General features: G+C 42.4%; 1 protein-coding gene across 3 annotated transcripts in view; it reads left to right on the forward strand.

Moving 5' to 3' along the window:
* LOC137534380 (uncharacterized) overlaps nt 1-22,928 on the forward strand; it is a 57,308-nt gene extending 34,380 nt beyond the window's left edge. The window contains exons 9-13 of one of the 3 annotated variants that reach the window (XR_011024358.1): nt 5,561-6,215; nt 9,078-9,392; nt 19,811-19,952; nt 20,252-20,411; nt 21,353-22,928. Coding sequence is in view for 2 of the 3 variants with exons in the window: in XM_068255862.1 (XP_068111963.1) it covers nt 5,561-6,215; nt 9,078-9,643 (1,221 nt within the window). In the remaining variant the exon portion in view is untranslated. Of the gene's footprint in view, nt 1-5,560; nt 6,216-9,077; nt 10,685-19,810; nt 19,953-20,251; nt 20,412-21,352 lie in introns of those variants that run through there. The other 2 variants (XM_068255862.1, XM_068255863.1) reach the window with 2 other exon arrangements.
* The last annotated feature ends 1,455 nt before the right edge of the window (nt 22,929-24,383 follow it).

Raw genomic sequence — 24,383 nt, forward strand, 5'->3', positions numbered from 1 at the left:
AGGCGCTGTGCATGCCAGATGACGTGGAGAGAAGAGCTGACCTCATCGGCGTGTCGCGATCATTACCAGTGGCCAGCGGGACAACGCAGAGGACCGGGGCAGCGGCAAGTGACAGAGACGGCTGCGAGGGGCAGGAAGAAGCCCCAGGTGAGTAAAAATAGATTTTAACTGTTGCCTCGGAAGTCCTTTAAGTGCTATTGAACAGCTAATTTTTTGTGTGTGTGTGTGTGTGTGTGTGTGTGTGTGTGTGTGTGTGTCTACCCATTGTCAAATGCTCTTATGCTGGGTACACACGATGCAATTTCCCGCTCGATCGACCGATTATTTCTGACATGTCCGATCGGGTCTTGATCGATACAGCCGTCGATTTTGTAATGCTAAGTGTGCAAAATCGACTGCTTTATCGATAGAGACCCGATCGAACATGTCAGAAATAATCAATCCCGCTAATCGAGAGGAAAATCGCATCGTGTGTACCCAGCATTAGGATGAATAGATCTAAGCTTTGATGAGATTCTTTAAATTTCAAAAAGAGGACTGTAACCTGGTGTCATATAAGCTTCTGTATGTGACGCTACTTTGTATGGTTCTGAAACATGGCTGAAGAAGAAGCTTTAAGATTTGAAAGCTTGCAAATACATTTTGTACTGTTAGTCATTAACGTTATCACGGATGTTGCAGATGTTGCGAAGGTGGAAGTTGCAGGACTTTGTCAGGTTTTGGATATGGGGAGTGAAGGAGAGTGTGGAGTCCAGGGTGACACCCAGACAGCGGGCTTGAGAGGTAGGGCAAATGGTAGTGTGGTTAACAGTGACATGCACATCTGGGAGGTTCAGCGATGGCCGGGGTGGGAAGATCATAAATAACGTTAGATTTAGTTTCAGGAACCTAGCGGACATCCAGGAGGAGATGGCTGATAGGCAGGAGGAGACCTTGTCCATGGTAGTGGGGGATATGTCAGGGGTGTGGAGGTAGATTTGGGTGTCATCAGCATACAAATGATAGTTAAAACCCATGGAGGAGATAACCTTGCCAATGGAGGATGTGTATAGGGAGTACAGTAGGGGGCCGAAGACCGAGCCTTGGGGGACTCCCACTGAGAGGTGGTTGGGGGTGGATGAGGACTCATTGAAGGAGGTTATGAAAGAGCGGTTGGAGAGTTAGGATGAAAGCCAGGTCAGGGCGAGATCGTGAATGCCCATGGACTAAAGGGACTGGAGAAATAGGGGATGATCTACTGTGTCAAAAGCTGCTGAAAGGTCAAGGAGGAGAATGGAGTATTTACCTTCAGCTTTAGCTAAGGCCATTGACCACTTTGGTGAGAGCTGTTTCGGTTGAGTGGGCAGGCCGAAATCCAGATTGCAGTGGGTCTAGCAGTGAGTTGGCAGTGAGGTACTGGGTCAGGTGTTTGTGAATCAGACGCTCAAGGAGTTTTGAGGTAAAGGAGAGGCGGGAGATAGGGCGGTAGTTGGAGGGTAGTGGGGGGTCGAGGGAGGGTTTCTTGAGTAGGGGTAGTACAGTGGCCTGCTTGAAGTCGGAGAGGAAGGTGCCTATGGATAGGGAGAGCTTAAACAGGGTAGTAAGGACTGGGGCCAAATCCGTGAAGTGAGGCTGGATTAAAACAGAAGGGGTGGGGTCAAGGGGGAGGTAGTGGTATGGGAAGTCTGCAGTAGGTGGTTGACTTCCTCAGTGGTAGTAGAAGTGAAGGATGTGAGAGGAGGGTTGGGAGGTGAAGATTGGATATTTCCTGATGGATGGAGACAATTTTGTTGGTGAAGTGGGTGGCTAAATCTGTGGCAGAGAGGGAGGAAACAGATTGTGGGGGGGTGGGTTTAAGCAGGGAGTTGAAAGTAGCAAAAAGACGCCGGGGGTTGGAAGCTTGTGCTCCGATGAGCTTGGTAAATTATTCTTGCTTCACATCAGCAAGGGCAGTGTGGAACTGCAGCAGGTTAGTGTTGTACTGTAGAAAATCCTGGTTAAGTCTAGTTTTTCTCCATTTTTACATTCAGTGGCGCGTGTTTTCCTCTGAAGGTTGCGAGTATGGGTAGTGCGGGGGTTAGGGGGACGGTTGTGGCGGAATATTGGGGGAGCAGTTTTCTCTAGGGCTGATGAGAGAGTTTGGCGATACTGAATTGCAGCAAGATTAGGACAGGTTTGGGTGGGGAGTGTGGAGGAGAGGGCATGGAGGGGGTCAGCAAGGACACTAGGGTTGAGCTTGCGTAGGTCTCGCTGCCATCGACCAGGTGGGTGGGCGGGTAGTTTGGAGGTGCCTTCTGTGAAGAGGTTGAAGACGAGAAGGTGATGGTCTGAGGGTGGAAATGGTGCAATGTCGAGGTCTTTAATGGTGGTGGATTTAGTGAATATAAGGTCGAGAATGTGACCTGCAGTGTGAGTCCGGGTTTTGGTGTTTTGTACCAGGCCAAGTGAGTTGGCTATGGTGAGTAGCTGGGTTGCGACAGAGTCGTTGGGTTCATCGATGGGAATATTGAAATCCCCGAGGATGATGGTGGGGAGGTCAGAGGAGAGGATGTGTGGGAGCCAGGAGGCAAGGTTATCGAGAAATTGTGGTGTGGAGCTCGACGGAGGGCGGTATAAGACCGCAACAATGGCTGGGAGGGGATTGTAGAGGCGGATAGTGTGGGCCTTGTTTGATGTGAATTGTAGGGAGGGAGGTGGAGTGAGGACACGGAATGTGCAGGATGGTGAGAGGAGCAATCCCATTCCTCCCCCGCTCCTGTTGTTCTGCATGCATTTGACTGCATGACACAACATGAGTTAAGGTGGCTATACATCAGGCGACTTGGCGCAGGTTATAGGGAGGGTATTTTTTGGGGGGGAGTGGGTGGGAGTTTCAGGAAGAAAATAAAATCCTGAGGCTCACAATTCAAGTTATGGAAAAGATGTTTGTTTCATCGCAAATTTGACATTTTATTGTAAGACGACTTTGCGGCCGATTCACCATCCGATTTGATTATTATAACCGGAATGGGATGAAATTCGGTGCCTCCAAGTGCATGCCTGAGTTTGTATGTTCTCCCCCTGTCTGTGTGGGTTTCTTTCAGGCACTCTGGTTTCCTCCCTCATTCCAAAAACATACAGATAAGTTAATTGGCTTTCCCCCTAAATTGGCCCTAGACACATACACTACACGAAACAAACAGACATATGACTATGGTAGGGAATGGATTGTGAGCCTCTCTGAGGGACAGTTAGTGACACAAGACAATATACTCTGTACAGTGCTGTGTAATATATCGGCGCTTTATAAGTAAATAAATAATAAAATAATAATAGCTTAGCTCACTATGCACCATGTAATCCCCTATAGGAGCAGTGTGCTCTGCTATTGTATACCAGAACAGCACCTCTGTACAGCGCTCATTTCTTGCAGTGCTACTTGCAGGATCAAGCTCCATCCTGACTGGAAACACCAATAGAGCCTGTGTATGCATGATTTGTGTAAAGCTGCACACACACTTGTCTCCTGTAGATATGGTGACCCCTGTGTAACAGTTTCATGAATTGGCTCTTACATATGTGTTCTTCAGCTGCAACCAAGGACAGCATTCTGTACCATTCCTAATGGCTACATTTATTCCTAAAGTCAAACTTTAATCACCCTTGCCTAGGGCCTAACCTCAACCCCTTCCTTACTTGCATGTAATCTTATGAAAGACATGAACTAAAATAAATGTACTTTAAAATGAGATAATAGTACTCCCAGCAGTTTACATAAGGACTTACCCCACTATGTGGGCTGCCATAGTAATAGTCCAATTTCCTATCATATAATTATGTATTTATGCAGCACTTTAGAGTACATAGTAAAGTCACCGACTGTCCCCGGAGTAGCTCACGGTATAATCCTCATAGTCTAATGTTTTACCATATTATTATTATTATTATTATTATTATGTATTTATAAAGCACTGCCATCTTCTGCAACACATTACAGAGTACATAGTCGTGTCCAGGGCTGTGGAGTCTGTACAAAAATCATCTGACTCCGACTCATTAGTTTGAAAACTCCGACATTAGGTACCCAAAATTGCTCCGACTCCTTAGTCTAATTTTTACAAAGGCTATGAATTTGATTCAAAAATCATCCGACTCCAACTCCTCAGTTTTTTAAACCACCGACTCCGACTCATGTCACTGATTGTCATCAGCGGAGCTCACAATCTAATCCCTACCATAGTTATAATCCAATATTTTCACTATAGGATTGTTTGGGGTAAACCAGTTGACTTATTAGTATTTGTTTTTGGGATGTAGGAGGTATATGAAGTATCTGGATGAAATCCGGGGGAAGATAGAAACTCCATGCAGATTGTGCCCTGCCAGTGTTCAAACCTAGCTAGGACTCGGCACTATAATGCAATATTGCTATCCACTATGCCGCTATTCTGCTCATATCTCTCTGCTCATCCATGTTATCAATTCTGACCCTCTACTATCCTTCCTCCCTCCATTCTACTTCTCTTGTCTCACTTACACCACCAACACACTGTGCTTATCTCCAGAATGGGTTATGAATCTTACTATTTTAGCCCTTCAATGTCATGATAGACCCACTGCAGTCATATCCTGACAGCTGGTAACATATTTACATATCCCATAATGTTTGTGAAAAACTATTCTGAGATGAAGACTGTCTTGCTTGATAATCTGATCCTGCAATGGACATGGTACCTTGAGGCCGGCTTCAGATTGTATATTGGTGGCAGGGGCCGCACTGCACCTCCAAAAACAGGCCTACGGGGATTACCGTGTTAGTATGTGGGAATCCCCTTCTGGCCGGGATCCAAACAGGAGGTGATGCTTGCTTGCGGTCACTTCCTGCTTTAGAGATACGGAAGTGCACGGAAGCATATTGTAAAAATACCCTTCCGTGCATGCGTGCTGCAAGTTCACTACGCCAACATTGTGGCAAACTCTGCATCACCATAGACTTACATGACTTTCAGTCCACCAATTTCCATTGCACCGCATGCTGTATGAAAGCACCCATAAGCTTTCATTAGCATAGCGGTGAGGTGCATTAAAATGACGCAGCGCGCCAGTGTGAAAGGGCCCTAAATTGCTCTGTGGGGACATGATGTCTGAACTTGTAGTGCGTGTGCTGTTTTTATTTGTGGTGCATAGTGGCAGCATGTGCTGTATGTCATACAGAGCTGCATCATCCACAAGGCAAACCTAGGCAGCTTCCTAGGGTCTGGAGAGAGTCTAGGGGCCTAATGGATGCCAACCCCTACCAAATCTAGCTAAATAAGCCAGGTGACCATCAGTGAAGGGAAAAAAGTGTGGATGGGGGGAGGATTTCTTGCCTGCGGTAACAAAGTCTAAAAGCGGCCCCATATTCTGTAACAGAAACCCACCAGAGAGATATACAGGTCCGTTGTATTCCTAAGGTTGTCTACAGAAAATTTACACCATCCCCCACTATTATTAGGAGCTGAAGACCTCAGAGATCCTAACCAGGATGACATTGTTTCCTACTTTTCATGTTGTTTTTTTGGAAATATATATTTTAAATTATCTCTCGTTTTTTTGCACTTAGGGTGGAGAACTGATGCATGTAAATGCTGTGGTTAAAGTGGAAGAAGAGGAGACAAATCTGAGGAGTGATCAGCAGTCTGCTGAGGAGGATGACATAAAGAGGACAATTAAGGAAGAAGAAGAGACGTATGTGAGGGATGGGCACCAATCTATGGAGGAGGGTGACATATTGAAGAAAATTAAGGAGGAAGAAGAGCAATATGTGAGGGATGGGCACCAGTTTATGGAGGAGGGTGACATATTGAGGACAATTAAAGAGGAAGAAGAAGAGATGTATGTGAGGAGTGATCAGCTGTCTATGGAGGAGGGGGACATGATGAAGATAATTAAAGAGGAAGAAGAGACATATGTGAGGAGTGATCAGCGGTCTGCGGAGGAAGGTGACATATTGAGGACAATTAAAAAGGAAGAAGAAGAGACATATGTGAAGAGTGATCAGCGGTCTGCGGAGGAAGGTGATATATTGAGGACATTTAAAAAGGAAGAAGAAGAGACATATGTGAGGAGTGATCAGCGGTCTGTGGAGGAAGGTGACATATTAAGGATAATTAAAGAGGAAGAAGAGATGTATGTGAAGGGTGAAGAGCAGTCAATGGAGGAGGGGGGCATGTTGAGGATAATTAAAGTGGAGGACATTGTTACAGAGGGTAGAACTGGTGAGTAATCAGGATTAAATATAAAAATAAATGTGTATCTTTATTGTTAAGACGCCACTGCTCCCAGACTGGCCACATTAGAGTTATGGCATGTACTCATGTTAAATACAATAACCGTATAGACACCCTGATGGCTTTGGGGAATGTTCTGTTCTCAGGAGAGGGGAGGTGGTGGATGAGTGAGAAGCATCCCGCTACATCTCAAGAAATACAGTGCTGATCAGGCGAGGACTCGGAGAGTCACTAAATTGTCACACGTAACTGTAGCTGTGGGTAACTTAATTGTGATTATTTCAAGCAATAGAAATCTGCTGTGTGTGTGGTTTTTGTGTGTGTGGTTTAATTGATCTCTGCCAGCCTGTAATAGGCTGATAATGGCCACTGTACATTACTGTACACAGATTGGTCACAGTAGTGATGAGTTAGTGTTACCTGCCTATAATAAGCTGATAATGGTCACTGTACATTACTGTAAACAGATTGGTCATATAGTATCGGGTTGCTAGGTACACATGCTTGAATTCTGTTGCATTTAGGTCTCGGGACTCTACCTCAAGCAAGAGTTTGGGACCGAGTTCTGTACAGACGAGTTGGTTGCCCAGAGGGTAGTGGTGCGTCTGTTGCTATGTTATTAACCCCTTACTCTCACAAACTTTTGATTATTAAAGGCCGGTAATGCTATGTCACCCCTGCTATACACAGATTGTGACCAATCTGTTCACAGAAATGTACAGCGAACATTTTAGTTTATTACAGGCCAGTTACAATAAGTTACCCCCACTGTAACCAATCTGTGTACAGTAATATATAGTGACCATTATCAGCTTATTACATGCCAGTAAAACTGTCACCCCTTCTGTGACCAATCTGTGTACAGTAATGTTTAGTGACCTTAATCAGCTTATTACAGGCCAGTAACATTAAGTCACCCCTACTGTGACTTAGCTGTGTACGGTAATGTACAGTGACCATTATCAGCTTATGAAGGGAAGAAGACATGCATGAGTAATTCCTGTTAAAGGGCATGTGTGGTTCATGAACTTGTGCATGTGTAGTCAAATTCCACTCGTCTCATGTCTATTCGCTTCTGGTATCCGGAATTTATAACAGCTGGGCCAACTGGGAACAGGAGGGACAGAGGAAGCCAAGTAAAGCAGCAAGATCTTCCACACAATTCTATGAACATCCAATAATAAAAAAGGGCCCATTTCCACTACAGCGAATCTGCATGCGTTTTCTGCATGCAGATTCGCAGAGCCAATAGTAGTCATTGGGCCTGTTTCCACTTGTCAGGAAATCTGTGTGGTGAACTGTGCAGAAAGTATCTGCACAGCAGAGCCATCAGAATTCGCACACCGCAAGGCTAGTGTCCGATTCGCATGTAATGTATTTAATAGGAAATTTGCATGCGTTTTCGCGAAGCAAATTTTCCATGTAAATTCTCATACATTTTCGTGTAAAATGTAAAAGCACACAGTTGTTGACATGGTTAAAATCGCATACTTACAAAAATACTCAAAAACGCATGCAAATTTGCATGAAAATTTGCATACAGACGCATACGAATTTGCATCCGCATGCCAATTCATTTATGTGTTTTCCGCAAAGAAATCGCACTGCACTAGTGGAAATGGGCCCTTACTCTAGCAAGGGGGATGGGTATCCAAAGTTTTGCAGGAGAGACAGTAATTTCTAGTAATGCCCCTTCCCCACCCCCAATGATCTCCTGACCAATAGGAGCCGCAGCCTGCAGCAGTTTGATTCTTCATTGGGCAGAGGGATGGGAGATTATATACAGCTGCAAAAGTATTAGTGGCTCCTACAATTTTGTATTTTGTAACCTCACAATATCTTTATTTGTATAATTATGGACAAGAGAGGGAAAAAAGTACATTTACAAGGGGCATATGAGTGACCCACGTCTTATCAGTCTGCCGACAGCCTGTACTCACGTCCTACTGTCGGCAGAATGACCGCCCCGAGGGTCTGACGGACCCGTCGTTTGTAAAAATACGGCGTGTGTACACGCCTTTACACACTCCTAGAGTTCTGGTTCACCATGAGCTTGCCGGGCAATTTGTCACAAGAGTGAAACATTGCTTCCATTGTCTCATCAAGCTGTACAATTTATTGATTTTAATGTATGCCCAATGCTTTAGGTGTAGGGAAGATTAATGAGATGCCAATAACTGACTTGTATGCAATGTATGTAATTCAAATAGCATTCAGCTAATCACATGTCAGGAAATGCATTAGAATTGGTCCCGAATTTCAAGTTTCATAATATTTGCATGCAAGGCAATGATCTTGTCATGTGATTGACTGCCTATCATGTGCACAACCTTCTGCAGTTCTATAGTGGCTGGCTAGTGTACTGGTTAAGGGCACCGCCTTTGACATGGGAGACCAGGGTTCGATTCCTGGCTAGGGTTTGTACTTATTTAGTAAGGAGTTCAAGGCAAGACTCCCTAACACTGCAGGGTGGCCTCTTGAGAACGTCCCAGTGGCTGCAGCTCTTGAGCGCTTTGAGCCCGACAGGAGAAAAGCGCTATACAAATGTTCGAATTATTATTATTATTTTGTCAGGCTTGCAAAGATCTTGTCATGTGATTGACCGCCTATCATGTGCACAACCTTTTGCAGTTCTGTCAGGCTTGTAACTAGTGATTGGTCAGTGACATGCCAATAACTCTGAGATGGTACAAATGATATGCTAATTAAATGCAAAGTTATGCATCTGCTGCATTTGATCCATTTCCAAGTTGCATCAACATTTAATAATTAGTAGCTAATTAACTATCTGTATTAATAATTGTTCCTCCCCTCAGAAGTCTCTAACAGGAAGTGATGATGTTTCTCTATTTGCAGCACAGAGTCCCGGCATCAGGTACCTCTCAGAGACTCATCTCTCTGTATCCACAGACTGTACAATGGATGATGTAATTGGACAAGAGTCTCCTGCAGATATCCTGGTTACCCCAAATATTCCCCCAGACTTCCCTCACCTGTCTAACTCCGAGAGGCCTCCTACCCAGCAAACCTTTCCCCCTGCTGGTGGATCTTATTCCTGTCCCACTTGTGGGAAATGTTTTACTTGGAAATCATCAATTGTCAGACACGAGAGAACTCACACTGGAGAAAAACCCTATGCATGTACTGTGTGTGGAAAATGTTTTGGTAAGAAATCAATTCTTGTCCTACATGAGAGGACTCACACTGGTGAGAAGCCTTACACATGTTCTGAGTGTGGGAATAGTTTTGGTCTGAAAGCACATCTTGTCAGACATGTGAGAGCTCACACTGGAGAGAAGCCCTATCCATGTGCTGAGTGTGGGAAATGTTTTGGGCGTAAATCACACCTTGTCAGACATGAGAGATCTCACATGCGGGAAATGTTTTGTACTAAAATCACACCTTACCGTGCATGAAAGATCTCACACTGGTGAGAAGCGCTATTCATGTACTGAGTGTGGGAAATGTTTTGTACAAAAATCAGAACTATACAACCATTGGAGATCTCACACTGGTGAGACGCCCCATTCATGTGCTAAGTGTGGTAAATGTTTTAGTTCGAAATCTAATCTTGTCACGCATGAGAGATCTCATACCGGTGTGAAGCCTTATGCATGTGTTGAGTGAGGGAAATCTTTTGGGTGTAAATCAGACCTTGTGAAACACAAGAGATCTCATATAGGTGAGAAGCCCTATTCATGTGCTAAGTGTGGGAAATGTTTTGCACAGAAATCACAGGTTGTCAGACACGAGATCTCACACCGATAAGCCTTATTTATGTGCTGAGTGTGGTAAATGTTTTTTATGGAAATCAAATTTAGTCACACTTGAGAGATATTATACTGGTGAAAAGTCTTATTCATGTACTGAGTGTGGGAAATATTTTGAGTGTAAATCACAGCTTGTCAGATATGAGCGATCTTACAGTGGTGAGTATGAGTGTGGGAAATATTTTTTTTTACGTAAATCAGATTTTTTCACACTAGTTCTCACACTGGTGAGAAGCCCTAATCATGTGCTGACTGTGGGAAATGTTTTGGGTATGAATCACTGCTCATGAGACGTGTATTAGGTGATGAATATTTATTATACTTAAAGTGGAGCTGAAGATAATCTAAAAATAAAGTGTTTCACTTACCTGGGGCTTGCAGCCGTCCCCCACGAGCTTCTGTTCTCCCGCCACCAGCTAGCTTTGTTACTTGACTTGTAAGTCGAGGGGGCTGCCAAGCGTATCCTTTTTACGCGTTCCCATCTGCAATAGTGCTATTGCGGACTGAAACGAAAAGAAGGATACGTGTGGCCAGAGCCGCGCAGGTGCAGTGGCCCGACGGCGAAGCCCGAAAGTAGCAGGCGGCAGGAGAACAGAGGATCATGAAGGACCGGCACAGGACAAAACAGCTGCAAGGGGCTGGCAGAAGCCCCAGGTAAGTTAAACTCTTTATTTTTAGATTATCTTCAGTTCCACTTTAAAGGGGGGGGGGGGGGGTAAAGAGAACCAGAGACGAAGCACCTTCATGTATTTTTTACTAAATTTATCAGTGGGAACATGACAGTAAACCCCTACCCTGCTTTTAGTCTCATCTCTCACTGCTCAGTCTGCCTGTTATCGGCTCTGATAAGAATCTCCGACTGAGCATTCAGTCTAGGTTTGACCCGGAATCATTATAGCTGAGTCAGTCTTTTCAAGCCTGCCCCCTCCTGGCTCAGCTTTCCTGCTTTGCAAACTCAGAGCTCTGATGACTGGGAGGAGCTGCTCCTGCCGAGAAAGAAGCTCTGAAACAATAGACAAGTGTGGTTGCTGTAGTATTTCATCTGTGATCTGTGTGCAGTCGTCATCCTCATTATCTGTGCAGTTTCATTCAGGGAGAGATACTTCCTAAAGGCAGCCACACAGCATACCAGAATAATGAAATTGAATGATAAAAAGGTTGCAGCAGCGGCCCTGCTTGTCTATAGTTTCATAGAGCCTAGACAGTGCATCCAGAACAGCTCATGTGGAATGCATTACGATATTACTTATCTAACATATCTACATAAAAAAGATAATACAACTCCTTAATGGCAAATATATGGCCGTTAGGCATTATTTATTTGGGATAAAATTAATTATAACTTTATTTAAATATAACAAATCACATAGAATACTGAAACTGCAACAAAATAACAATTATAACAGTCCATAGACAAAATTGTAGTCCATTTTATTTTCCATCAAAAGTTTAATAGCCCGCCCATGTTGAAGGACAGCTTTCTCGCCACCAGCCAGGCTAACGACTGGCACCCCCACCCACGGCCATTTCAATCATGAATTGAAAATCCATGTTAAATATGTCTAAACCGATAGGGGTAAGGTGGACAAGATCAGACCTATACAGCCCCGGGATGCCACCTTTCAATTCTGTATGGTGATAGGCAAAACCGCGCACGTTTGGCATAAATTTAGACATTACAGTTCACCCGACGCCGAATCAACTCAAGATAACGCAAAGAGAAGGACCGATACCAAATTAGCCGAGGTACTATCTCCAAAAAAAAACAATGTTGTGGATGTCATCGCTTCATAAAGCTGCCTCAAGTCCTTCTGCATGTCATTCAGCAGCTCAATTGTCGGGATTTTGCCCAAATCATTGGCTCCCAAGTGCATGATCAATACATCTGGGACAGGCAATGAATCGAGCAAATTAGTAACCCGAGGGAGCAGATCATTCCACCTCATGCCCCGAGACCCACGCCACCAAATTTGAAATTGATCACTAGGCAGACCCAGATGTACTTGATAAGGCCTTTCTTGCGCCCTCATTTTTGCCCAAAACACAAAGGAATGCCCTAAGACACACCATCTTCCTAAAACCTGCAAAAGAGATGACAAATTAATAAATAATCAAATTAGGATGAACATACAATTTGTAACAATGTGATTCCCATCTCCCAATGAGCTGAGTTACATTGACTGGCATACATAAATGGGTCGCCTCCGTCGCCGCCCCGATACGGAAAGAATGAGTGGAAAATTTGAAGTCACTGAGCCCCAGCAAATTCAAACAAGCACCCAAACCTTCCGAAACTGAAGTATCGACAAAGGAGACAAATCCGCATGAGCTAAAAAGGAAAAAGAACCCTTACTCATCTGCATAAAATTGGATACGTAAAAACTGGGCAGGCGCGCGAACCCCGAAGCGTATATAAGGAGAGCCACACTGCTCTTTCTAACCTATCAGTTTTAGATTTTTTTTGATCCTCAGATCCACCCTATTTCCTAAAATAACCACATCACCGAAACCCGAAGGGCCCCGAAAAATGCTAAAACAAATACGAAAAAGTGCAATTTCGAATTCGGAAAAATAAACTAATAGCAGAACCAGGAGTAAATCTTCCAATAAATGGAAAGAAATAGGACCACAAGCATCATTACTAACGATTGTTGAACCCAACCCTTTCAAAAATTGCTTCACTATAAATTGTTCTGCTAAATTAACAGCCCTCTGTAACTTTCTATAAAAAGGTAATGCCGGCCAGTTGTTTCTTGACATGGGTGACCGACTTCCCTTCTGATATAAGATTACATATGAAAATTAACAAAGGCTCCACCTCTCCCCCTAACAGGGACAAACCCCAAGATTTTAACAAAAAGGACCACTGACACCATGTGGCTGAATACTCAGCCCATGTTTTACTGGACACTGATTTCTGTACTGTGGTGTTGATTAAATTCCAATGAGATGCCATAAATGAGCCGGGCACGGAACTCCCATGTCCTCTGCCTCTGGCGCCAACTCCTTGAACACATTGAAATGCTGTCGAGACAAAGCGTCAGCTAAGTGATTCACCTTACATGGAAGGTAAGCAGCCTTCAACCAGATATTGTACTTCAAGCACATTAAAACAATCTGACGCAAGATTTTTAAAACTTTCAAAGATTTTGAAATTAGTTTATTGCATAAACTATGCCTTTATTATCTGAGTGTAACAGTATCCTCCTATCCTTAAAGAACTGACCCCACAGCACCAGTGCTGCCAAAAGAGGAAATAATTCCAAAAGAGATAATGGCGATTTTCCTGATAATGTCCTATATTAAGAAAAACAGTCCACATGAATTCTTCTTCCAGCTTTGTTATGAATATTCACTTCAAACTTCCTGAATCATATGGTTAAAATTTACGCTCACCAGAGATGACAGCTGCCCCTTTCAGGATCAGCCAAAAGCGCTTCTGGCCCAGCCAGTATTTAATCAGGATTCCAGCGTCTCTTCCCTCCTCCGCTCTCACTCGAATCATAAAAGATAGAAGAGACACTCCAATAGTGTAACACTGACAATTCAATTTCACCCGTGCTCCCGGTTTTACCAACAGCACCCAGTGCTCCACCACCGAATGATCAATAAAGCCTCTCACCACAGGGTCTGGCTGACCCAGCACAGACCAGCAATATTCGCTTCGTAAATGACACCAGGCGTATTCTCTTATTAGCACCTCTCCTAGGGCTCAAACAAGGCCAAACATAGTGTAAAATCTTCTTTTATTAAAAAATTAAAACGTAGTGCACTTACAATTTAGTAGAAATATATGCGCATGTAAAAATCCTTTAGAGCTCTCTCAGCGTCCCTCGCTCCTTAGGCCACGCCCAACTAGTTTCGTCCTATGACTCATCAGGGGCTAGGGCCAATCAGAGCGAGAGGACGCTATATACATTCCCCCCACATCACATGATACATAGATCAATGGGACTCAGCTCAGTTCATTCGTCGTATTCTCAAGCGCCACAATTGGCTGATAGTTCAAGAGTCCAACCCCAGCAATACCGCATGTTCAAAAGCATTGGATCTGCTGTTCCCTTGATACCTGACATTCCTGGATGTGTGCAGCAACTTTTCCCTCCCCTCCTTTATGACAGCCTCCGATGTACACTCCAGCTGTTGTCTGTTAATGTTTCCGTGCAGAAGGCATATAGTAAAGCAGCTTGAGCTGTGAATGCAGCGCTTCTAGCGCGGAAACTCAGCGTTTCCGTGCGGAGAGCATATAGCATGACGGCAGAGGCTTGACCCAGCTTGCCCCACCATAATATGGAATAGGAAGGAGTAGGGTAGATGGGAAATGTAGTTTGGGCAGGAACCTCCAATCCGAGAATGACAGGCTGGGGATGTACAGCCAATAGCAAGTCTCACTTCCAAGAGGGGTTGGACTCTTGAACTATCAGCCAATTGTGGCGCTTGAGAATACGACGAATGAACTGAGCTGAGTCCCATTGATCTATGTATCATGTGATGTGGGGGGAATGTATATAGCGTCCTCTCGCTCTGATTGGCCCTAGCCCCTGATGAGTCAAAGGACGAAACTAGTTGGGCGTGGCCTAAGGAGCGAGGGACGCTGAGAGAGCTCTAAAGGATTTTTACATGCGCATATATTTCTACTAAATTGTAAGTGCACTACGTTTTAATTTTTTAATAAAAGAAGATTTTACACTGTTTGGCCTTGTTTGAGCCCTAGGAGAGGTGCTAATAAGAGAATACGCCTGGTGTCATTTACGAAGCGAATATTGCTGGTCTGTGTCAGCCAGACCCTGTGGTGAGAGGCTTTATTGATCATTCGGTGGTGGAGCACTGGGTGCTGTTGGTAAAACCGGGAGCACGGGTGAAATTGAATTGTCTGTAACATACAGTGTTACACTATTGGAGTGTCTCTTCTATCTTTTATGATTCGAGTGAGAGCGGAGGAGGGAAGAGACGCTGGAATCCTGATTAAATACTGGCTGGGCCAGAAGCGCTTTTGGCTGATCCTGAGAGGGGCAGCTGTCATCTCTGGTGAGCGTAAATTTTAACCATATGATTCAGGAAGTTTGAAGTGAATATTCATAACAAAGCTGGAAGAAGAATTCATGTGGACTGTTTTTCTTAATATAGGACATTATCAGGAAAATCGCCATTATCTCTGTTGTTTATTATGCACTATGATTAGTTGTTTATTTACCTATAGCTTGCTGTAGGAGCGCCCTGTTTCACATTACAGTTTTTGCAGAGTGACACACACACTTTTTTCAGGTGCGATCCAGTTTAAGCTGTGTTACAGTGAGAGAAGGAAAATATTTGAGGAGCGCACTTTTTAGGTTTAGTTTGTATTTAATTCCAAAAGAACTATATTTTTCGTAAAACCGTGTTGAGACCACAATTCCGGCAAGACCTCAACACTCCATCTATCTTGACACCTGTAAGAAAGAAACATTGTAGCACATACTCCTCTTTACACTCACTACCTATACAGAAATTCTGGCTGATGCAATATCTAGGACAGATTACACCAACTCCTTGGCTGATGCAATCACATGAAATACCTAGCCATGGTGAACAGTAAATCCCAGCATTCCCATGTGCTTGACACTCCATGCTGTTTTTCCAATTACCATAACCCGGAAGCAGAACGGGTATGAGCCGGTGGCCATATTGGATTTTTACTGGAGCAATAATGGATAAAAAAGAACACTCAAAAAGGCACACCAGAGCGGCGAAATTATCAGGTAGAGCATTTATTCTTTACAAGCTATCGATTGATATGTTTATTTTGTGTGAATCGTTCATCTCTGGTTCCCTTTAACTGAATCTTTTAAAGCATTAAAATCCCTGAACTTTTTTTTAATTCAAAATATTTAGTTGCACCACTCTGACACATACAAAGATAAATAAACACTCCTTCAAGCCTATGAGCATTTCAGTGCATGCTTTTCACCCTTCTCTTTCCATAACTAATGTTATACAGGATCTCAGCCATTACTTCTGAGCTTAGTAGGAGGTTTTAGATCATGGTAGTGTTTGTCATCAGCTACCCACCCTCACAGGGACGTCGTCTATGTGAAATCTCACACAAGCTGAGATCACCTCCCCTGTGACATCATCAGTAGCAGCCTTTGTTTTTCGTTTTTTATCTCCTTCACCAGTCTGACGGATTCTGTTCCGGCAATATGAAAGGAAGGGAGGGGTTCCTCCAATAAATGTAAAATATTTTATATTTGTCATCATGCAGCTGAAAAAAGGCTGCTATTTATTATGATAAGATATAAAATAGATTTTATTTCTGAAATCCTGTATTTTTAATTTGGATCCACTTTAACTGAATCTTTTAAAGCATTAAAATCCCTGAACTGATGAGATAAACATGAAGGCATTTAATACTAAGACTAGGTAGAACTTACCTAGAATTTACACCAGATTCCAAATTATTATGCAGATTATATTTGTATCTGATTTTCCTAAATAGTCGATGCATGTGGTAGCCAGTATACATTTTGAGTCATCAACCATTAGAGTATAATTCAGATGGTAGTGAACAAACCTCCTAAGGATAACAGTATGTTTTTCAAAATAAATAACTTAAAATGCTCTGTTCCAAATTATTACATTTATAGATTGTAAAGAATTGAAAATGGTCATTTGTTGAATTAGTAGTATAATATGGTATATCCATGTAGTATGAGAGTCAACAGATATTTATGAGCAGATTGTGTAGGTAAAGCCTTTTACTACGTAGAGGTGGTAAAATTGGTCAGTGATTAGCCAATCGTAATTCAAAGTGTGTACCAGGCTTTAGCAAAGCATACTAAGGGCATTTTTGTTAAAAAAAATTTAGGAGACAATTGTTATAATAAAACCTGGTACACTCATTGAATTTTGATTGGCCAAAATTACCACATCCATATCGTATGAGGGCTAACAGATTTTGAATACGATGTACAGATTGTGTAGGCAAGTTCTCATGCTAAATAGGAGTACAGCAAGAACATAAGCAGACATGGATTGGTGCTCACCATTGCAAAAATTGCATTTTAAAGGAAAAAATAAGGGGGAAAAAAATCCTTTCTCAATTTTCATTTATTATAGTTTTAAAATAAACAGGGGTATTGTAGATACAGCCCACACATTGCATTTGCCTGATTTACCTAGTTATCTTAACATTTAAGTTATGTCCCTAGTACAATGTATGGCAACAGTATTTTGCTAGGAAATAAAGCTGTTCTTTTTTCCATTTTGTGTTTTTTGGTTTTCTCATTGTACGCTATCAGTAATTACAAGCTCTTATTTGCAAATATAACAGTAATACACCCTCATGACATACAGTACAGACCAAAAGTTTGGACACACCTTCTCATTCAAAGAGTTTTCTTTATTTTCATGACTATGAACATTGTAGATTCACACTGAAGGCATCCAAACTATGAATGAACACATGTGGAAGTATGTTACATAACCAAAAAGTGTGAAACAACTGAAAATATGTCATATTCTAGGTTCTTCAAAGTAGCCAACTTTTGCTTTGATTGCTGCTTTGCACACTCTTGGCATTCTCTTGATGAGCTTCAAGAGGTAGTCACCTGAAATGGTCTTCCAACAGTCTTGAAGGAGTTCCCAGAGCTGAAAATATGTCATATTCTAGGTTCTTCAAAGTAGCCACCTTTTGCTTTGATTACTGCTTTACACACTCTTGGCGTTCTCTTGATGAGCTTCAAGAGGTAGTCACCTGAAATGGTTTTCACGTCACAGGTGTGCCCTGGCCCTTTTGCCTTCACTCTGCGGTTGGGTCCAGGTCTGAAGACTGTGGAGGCCAGGTCATCTGGCGCAGCACCCCCTCACTCTCCTTCCTGGTCAAATGGCCCTTACACAGCCTGGAGGTGTGTTTGGGGTCATTGTCCTGTTGAAAAATAAATGATGGTCCAACTAAACGCAAACCGGATGGAATAGTATCCCGCTGCAAGATGCTGTGGTAGCCATGTTGGTTCAGTATGCCTTCAATTTTGAATAAATCCCCAACAGTGTCACCAGCAAAGCACCCTCACACCATCACACCTCCTCCTCCATGCTTCACTGTGGGAACCAGGCATGTAGAGACCATCCGTTCACCTTTTCTGCGTCACACAAAGACATGGTGGTTGGAACCAAAAATCTCAAATTTGGACTCATCAGACCAAAGCACAGATTTCCACTGGTCTAATGTCCATTCCTTGTGTTCTTTAGCCCAAAAACAAGTCTCTTCTGCTTGTTGCCTGTCCTTAGCAGTGGTTTCCTAGCAGATATTCTACCATGAAGGCCTGATTCACACAGTCTCCTATTAACAGTTGTTCTAGAGATGTGTCTGCTGCTAGAACTCTGTGTGGCATTGACCTGGTCTCTAATCTGAGCTGCTGTTAACATGCGATTTCTGAGGCTAGTGACTTGAATGAACTTATCCTCCGCAGCAGAGGTGACTCTTGGTCTTCCTTTCCTGGGGCGGTCCGCATGTGAGCCAGTTTCTTTGTAAAGTTTGATGGTTTTTGAGACTGCACTTGGGGACATTTTCAAAGTTTTCCCAATTTTTCGGACTGACTGACCTTCATTTCTTAAAGTAATGATGGCCACTCGTTTTTCTTTACTTAGCTGCTTTTTTTTGCCATAATACAAATTCTAACAGTCTATTCAGTAGGACTATCAGCTGTGTATCCACCTGACTTCTCCACAACGCAACTGATGATCCCAACCCCATTTATAAGGCAAGAAATCCCACTTATTAAACCTGACAGGGCACACCTGTGACGTGAAAACCATTTCAGGTGACTACCTCTTGAAGCTCATCAAGAGAATGACAAGAGTGTGTAAAGCAGTAATCAAAGCAAAAGGTGGCTACTTTGAAGAACCTAGAAAATGACATTTTTTCAGTTGGTTATGTACTATACTTCCACATGTGTTAATTCATAGTTTGGATGCATTCAGTGTGAATCTACAATGTTCATAGTCATGAAAATAAAGAAAACTCTTTGAATGAGAAGGTGTGTCCAAACTTTTGGTCTGTACTATACATATATAAGAAGCTGAGTCCCTAAGGTAAGCAGTGAGGTATTTTCTTTTGAATTCTGTCACTTTTTTTTTTTTAATTTCACGTGTTTTACTTTGGTGCAGAGTACCGTATATGAAAATAACAATTGTATTGCTTTAGATTTATTTTGCCACAACAAAAAACAAAACAAAAAATCACATGACATAGGCCTCAGCTCTCAAACACCCCAAACTCTATTCTCTCCCTTGTCACGGTTAAAATGATACCCTATACACAGTACATAATCACATAGCTTTTTTGGCACACAGCAGACTATGGGGTAGATTCACAAAGCGCTCGTTAAAAAACAATTAGTGGCCGCTATGCTCGCTCCTAGCACTGTAGCCTGCCTTAGGCCTCTTTCACACGAACGTTTATTGCAGGCGTCTGTAAGCGTTCTGAACGCCTATCTGCCTCCCTAATAATAGGAGCGAATGGGGGTGTTAATTTTTCCTGAACAGTAAGCGTTTGTATGCGGTAGATGAGGTGTGCGGTGATCGTGCGTTTGTAAACCGCCGCATGTCGCGTCTGGGAGCAGCTACTGCGTACAAACGCTTGGCTGGAGGGGATGCAATCGCCTATGAACGCTTGGCAATGCTACGCTATCATTTGTCAAGCGTTTGGGGAGTGTCTTGGAGGACTGGAAGTGGCCCATAATGCCTTGAGGTGTTACAGGAAGTGCGCAGTTGGAGTTTGTTGGGACACTGCACAACATGGCTGAGGAGATTGATCCTGTTGCTCTCATTGACCAGGTGGAGCGGCGGCCAGAACTTTGGGATGTCGCATTAGATGATTACCATAATGTTTACAAGAAGAACCGAGCATGGGAAAGTGTGGCGACGTTCTTTTATGAGAAGTATGAAACATTTGATACGCGGAGGAAAGCACGCATATGTAAGTGTTTTTTTACTGTCATATCTCTGGCTGTACTTGGTGTGTGTGTGTGTGTATGTATGTATGTGTGTGTGTGTAGTGTGTGTGTGTGTGTGTGTGGTGACGGTGTGTGTGTGTGTGTGTGTGTGTATGTATGTGTGTGTGTGTAGTGTGTGTGTGTGTGTGTGTGTGTGTGTGTGTGTGTGTGGTGACGGTGTGTGTGTGTGTGTGTGTGTGTGTGTGTAGGGGGGGGGGTCTTGTTTCCTTTTGTGTAATTTTGACTTTTTTGTTTGGTTTTGTGTTTTTTCCTGTTCATGTAGTGAAAATGTTAAAAGTCAAATGGAAAAGTCTGCGCGATCGTTTCAAGAAAGATCATGATAAAAGCAAAGAGGAGAGAAGTGGCCAAGGTTTGAAGAAATATCGATTCCACCCTATGTACCAGTCACTCATGTTTCTTGTTCCATCGCTAGAGAAAAGAGTGTAAGTATCTAAAACTCCTGTGGTGATATTATGTCCAGTATAATGTTGTGAGCGCATGTAATTTTCATTAGGCAAAACATAATGTTTTATTTTTTTTTTTGTGGTTCTGGTATGATTGTATGGATTCTTCCACAGTGGCTAACATGTGCATGGTTATGATCCTAATCAATCATTTTGTAATATTTATATGCCATCAATGTCATTAACGATTGGAATTCCCACTTTAAATTTTTCATTAATATTTTTCCATTCTTCATTCTCATTCTCATTCTTCATTCTCATTCTTCATGCTCATTCTCATTCTCATTCTTCATTCTTCATTCTCATTCTTCATGCTCATTCTCATTCTCATTCTTCATTCTTCATTCTCATTCTCATTCTTCATGCTCATTCTCATTCTCATTCTTCATTCTCATTCTCATTCTTCATTCTCATTCTTCATTCTCATTCTTCATGCTCATTCTCATTCTCATTCTCATTCTTCATTCTCATTCTTCATTCTCATTCTCATTCTCATTCTTCATTCTCATTCTTCATTCTCATTCTCATTCTTCATTCTCATTCTTCATTCTCATTCTTCATGCTCATTCTCATTCTTCATTCTCATTCTTCATGCTCATTCTCATTCTTCATTCTTCATTCTCATTCTCATTCTTCATGCTCATTCTCATTCTTCATTCTCATTCTTCATGCTCATTCTCATTCTTCATTCTTCATTCTCATTCTCATTCTTCATTCTCATTCTCATTCTTCATTCTCATTCTTCATGCTCATTCTCATTCTCATTCTTCATTCTTCATTCTCATTCTCATTCTTCATGCTCATTCACATTCTTCATTATTCTCCCTGATTCCTCTTCCACAGACCGCATTAGGGTGTATCCCTGGTAGCCAGATATCTGAGATTCTAGATAAATATTTTGATCTTATCCTTTATTGTAGTACTTCTGGCAATGTAGAAGATGATGATGATGACGAAGAACCACACCTTGCTTCAGCCAATGACTCAACAGAGTGTGCAGGTGACACAAACACACACAGGGCAGACAGTGATGTTGAATTGGTGATCAATGGGAAACAGTCGTCCTCTGGGGCCCACACATCAAAGCCAATTGGTAAAGTTGGTCGCCCACGACGTCGTAAATTGGTTGAGGAAGATACTGAAATTCTGGATGCCCTTAGTACTATGCGTTCAGACCTAATAGAGACTAATAATGATGCAGATAAAGATGATCCAATTTTGGATTTTCTAAAATCCCTTGCTCCTGACATCAAACTTGTGCCAGCTGAGAAAATGACAAAATTGAAAGTTGAGATAATGAATGTGATTTTGTCTGCTCAAAAAGATACACACAGTGACCAGGGTGCTTGTGATGGTTTTTTTGACACACCATTGAGTATTGTGGCAACTCACGCAAAACCCTTCAATAGTGCCTCATTACCAATGCATGCATCATCCAATTCACAAGCTCGCAACAATAATGATAAAGGCCCCAGCCACATGCCCTTTACTACTCTCAGTTCTACTTCTACTCACTCATCTTCTACATTGTCACATTCTTTGGGTAAACACCAGTACTTGCCTCAACAAACTCCAACTTTGCTGCCACAATACTCATTGCCATATAATCATTCCAACAAGCAGACATACAACAACAGCACAACAAACAACACCACCTCCTTGCAAAATATGCCTTCCTTTTCAATGCCATCTTTGTCCTCAACCTCCACATCGTATAGGTTTGTCAAAAGCACACAGAACACATCATATGTTGCGGATCTAGAGGATGTCCATGGCCACTCCCAGCCCCTATTTGATGATGTGCCACACACTAGTCACAGCACTTCAGAGGCAGTGGGATCTAGCTTGCAGACTTTGTCTGCTGCCTCTTCCGCTTTTCAGTAAAATGTGAACAATGTTCATGCTATACTTGTGATGATGGTAACATCACAATGTTCCTATGTTTATGGTTAGAATCTAATTATGAAGGTTATGGTTTTGTTTTGTTGTCTGTTATGGCAGATGTTTGTAGTTGAATGCTTTCGCCTTCCGAACTTGAAGGACAACAAAAGAGGGAGGGATATGGTGTCAGACATATACATTTTATGTCAAATAATACCAGCTGACTGTGTCTACTGGTTATCCTCAGCCTCAAAGACTGCCAGGCCTCGTTTTGTGTTTTTTTTTTGGTAAATGTTCTTTATGCTTGAAGGATGACATTACTTATGTTTTTCAAAAAAATAATGTCCTGTAATCCAAGTGCTATACTGTAAAATGCACAATATATGTCTGGCAACATATTGGACAGATTTCTCTTGTCTTTCCCTCTTGGGTACCATGTGTTTGTAGGTTACCAACAACACAAACACAGGTATAAATGGCACACAATCATTTGATATACATGATGTGTTTGGTGGACAGGGTGTAAGTATAATTATTGATAGGTGCAATAGTGCTGTGTAAGTGATGTTATGTAATGTAGCAATCCAAGCTATTTGATAGTTGCGTGTCTCTCTCTCTCTCTCTCTCTTTCAGTATACACGTCTCTATCTTTGTCTCTCTCTCTCTCTCTCGCTCTCTCTCTCTCTCTCTCTCTCTCTCTCTCTCTCTCTCTCTCTTGCTCTCTCTCTCTCTCTCGCTCTCTCTCTCTCTCTCTCTCTAGAGAGAGAGAGAGAGAGAGAGAGAGAGAGAGAGAGAGACAGAGAGAGATGTATGGAGAGAGAGAGAGAGAGAGAGACAGAGAGAGAGAGAGAGAGATGTATGGAGAGAGAGAGAGAGAGAGACAGAGAGAGACAGAGAGAGAGAGAGAGATGTATGGAGAGAGAGAGAGAGAGAGAGATGTATGGAGAGAGAGAGAGAGAGAGAGAGAGTGAGAAGGTGTTTTTCATAGCCGTATTAGAAGGCCACATTATATGAGATTTGTTTTTTTGGAAGCAGCTTCCATAAAGCTAACAATGTTTATAGGTCGGAGTACTCCAGCACAAACTTACATATTTGATATGATAAATATGTACATTGTGATGGAATATTCTCACGCAACGTTACGGCATTACAGTAAACATTCCAAGCCCTTCGACATGGTGCAAATGCTGACATGCAATTATACATTAGCATGTTCTAAGGATGTGGCGCAATCAAGGATGTCACTACATACAACATCCTTCCTCATCCTGCCATATGTATCCACGAGGCTACATGTACTGTACATTACTTGTGCACAAACACCTAACCAAAGACATTATGAGGTCAATAATGTTGTTGTTATTACTTGACTTCAAGGGCCACTATAAAAAACAAACACAACAAATAGAATACATGTAAACACATACAGCTAAGAAGTGTACATGTTTCGGACTGGCATTTTAAAATAATGGCAGTTATTGAAGCTTACTGTCATTTTCAGTAGGATGTCTAAATATGAGATTCTTGAGGTTTTCCACTACTTCATATCTGCATAAGGCTTTAATAACAAGGATTGGGGTATTTGTAAACACAGCGTCCATGACAAGGATATAGATAAAGTTACAGGCGCATCACCGACCTGTTTAGAAAAATTTATCATCGTTGCCCAGAGCAACTGGCAAGTAGTATGTGCTTTAACATAACCACATTACACACACACCATCCCCCATAAGGATATGCGCAAGGGCAAAACATGTCGTTTAGGGTCATTTTCTACAACCTACTGGTAGTGACAGCAGCATACTTCTGAAAAGCATTGATGCCTAATATGTCACTGAAACATATATTCACTTCTTATTTGGGTGTGTTTATGTTAGGTAGCAGAAAGATGCTTACCATGACAGTGGTCCGAGAATATGCTACGTTATGTTTACACTTTTGGCACTGTGGTGAAAAACATACATATCAGTATTGTGATGTTTGCACATAAAAAACCTAAACTTAGGTTGTTGCGTTGGCTTGATATCCAACATAAAGCGATGTTGTCACATTTGTGATTGTGTAGACATT

The sequence above is a fragment of the Hyperolius riggenbachi genome, chromosome 10 (genome assembly GCF_040937935.1).
Source record: "Hyperolius riggenbachi isolate aHypRig1 chromosome 10, aHypRig1.pri, whole genome shotgun sequence".
Taxonomy (NCBI): Eukaryota; Metazoa; Chordata; class Amphibia; order Anura; family Hyperoliidae; genus Hyperolius; species Hyperolius riggenbachi.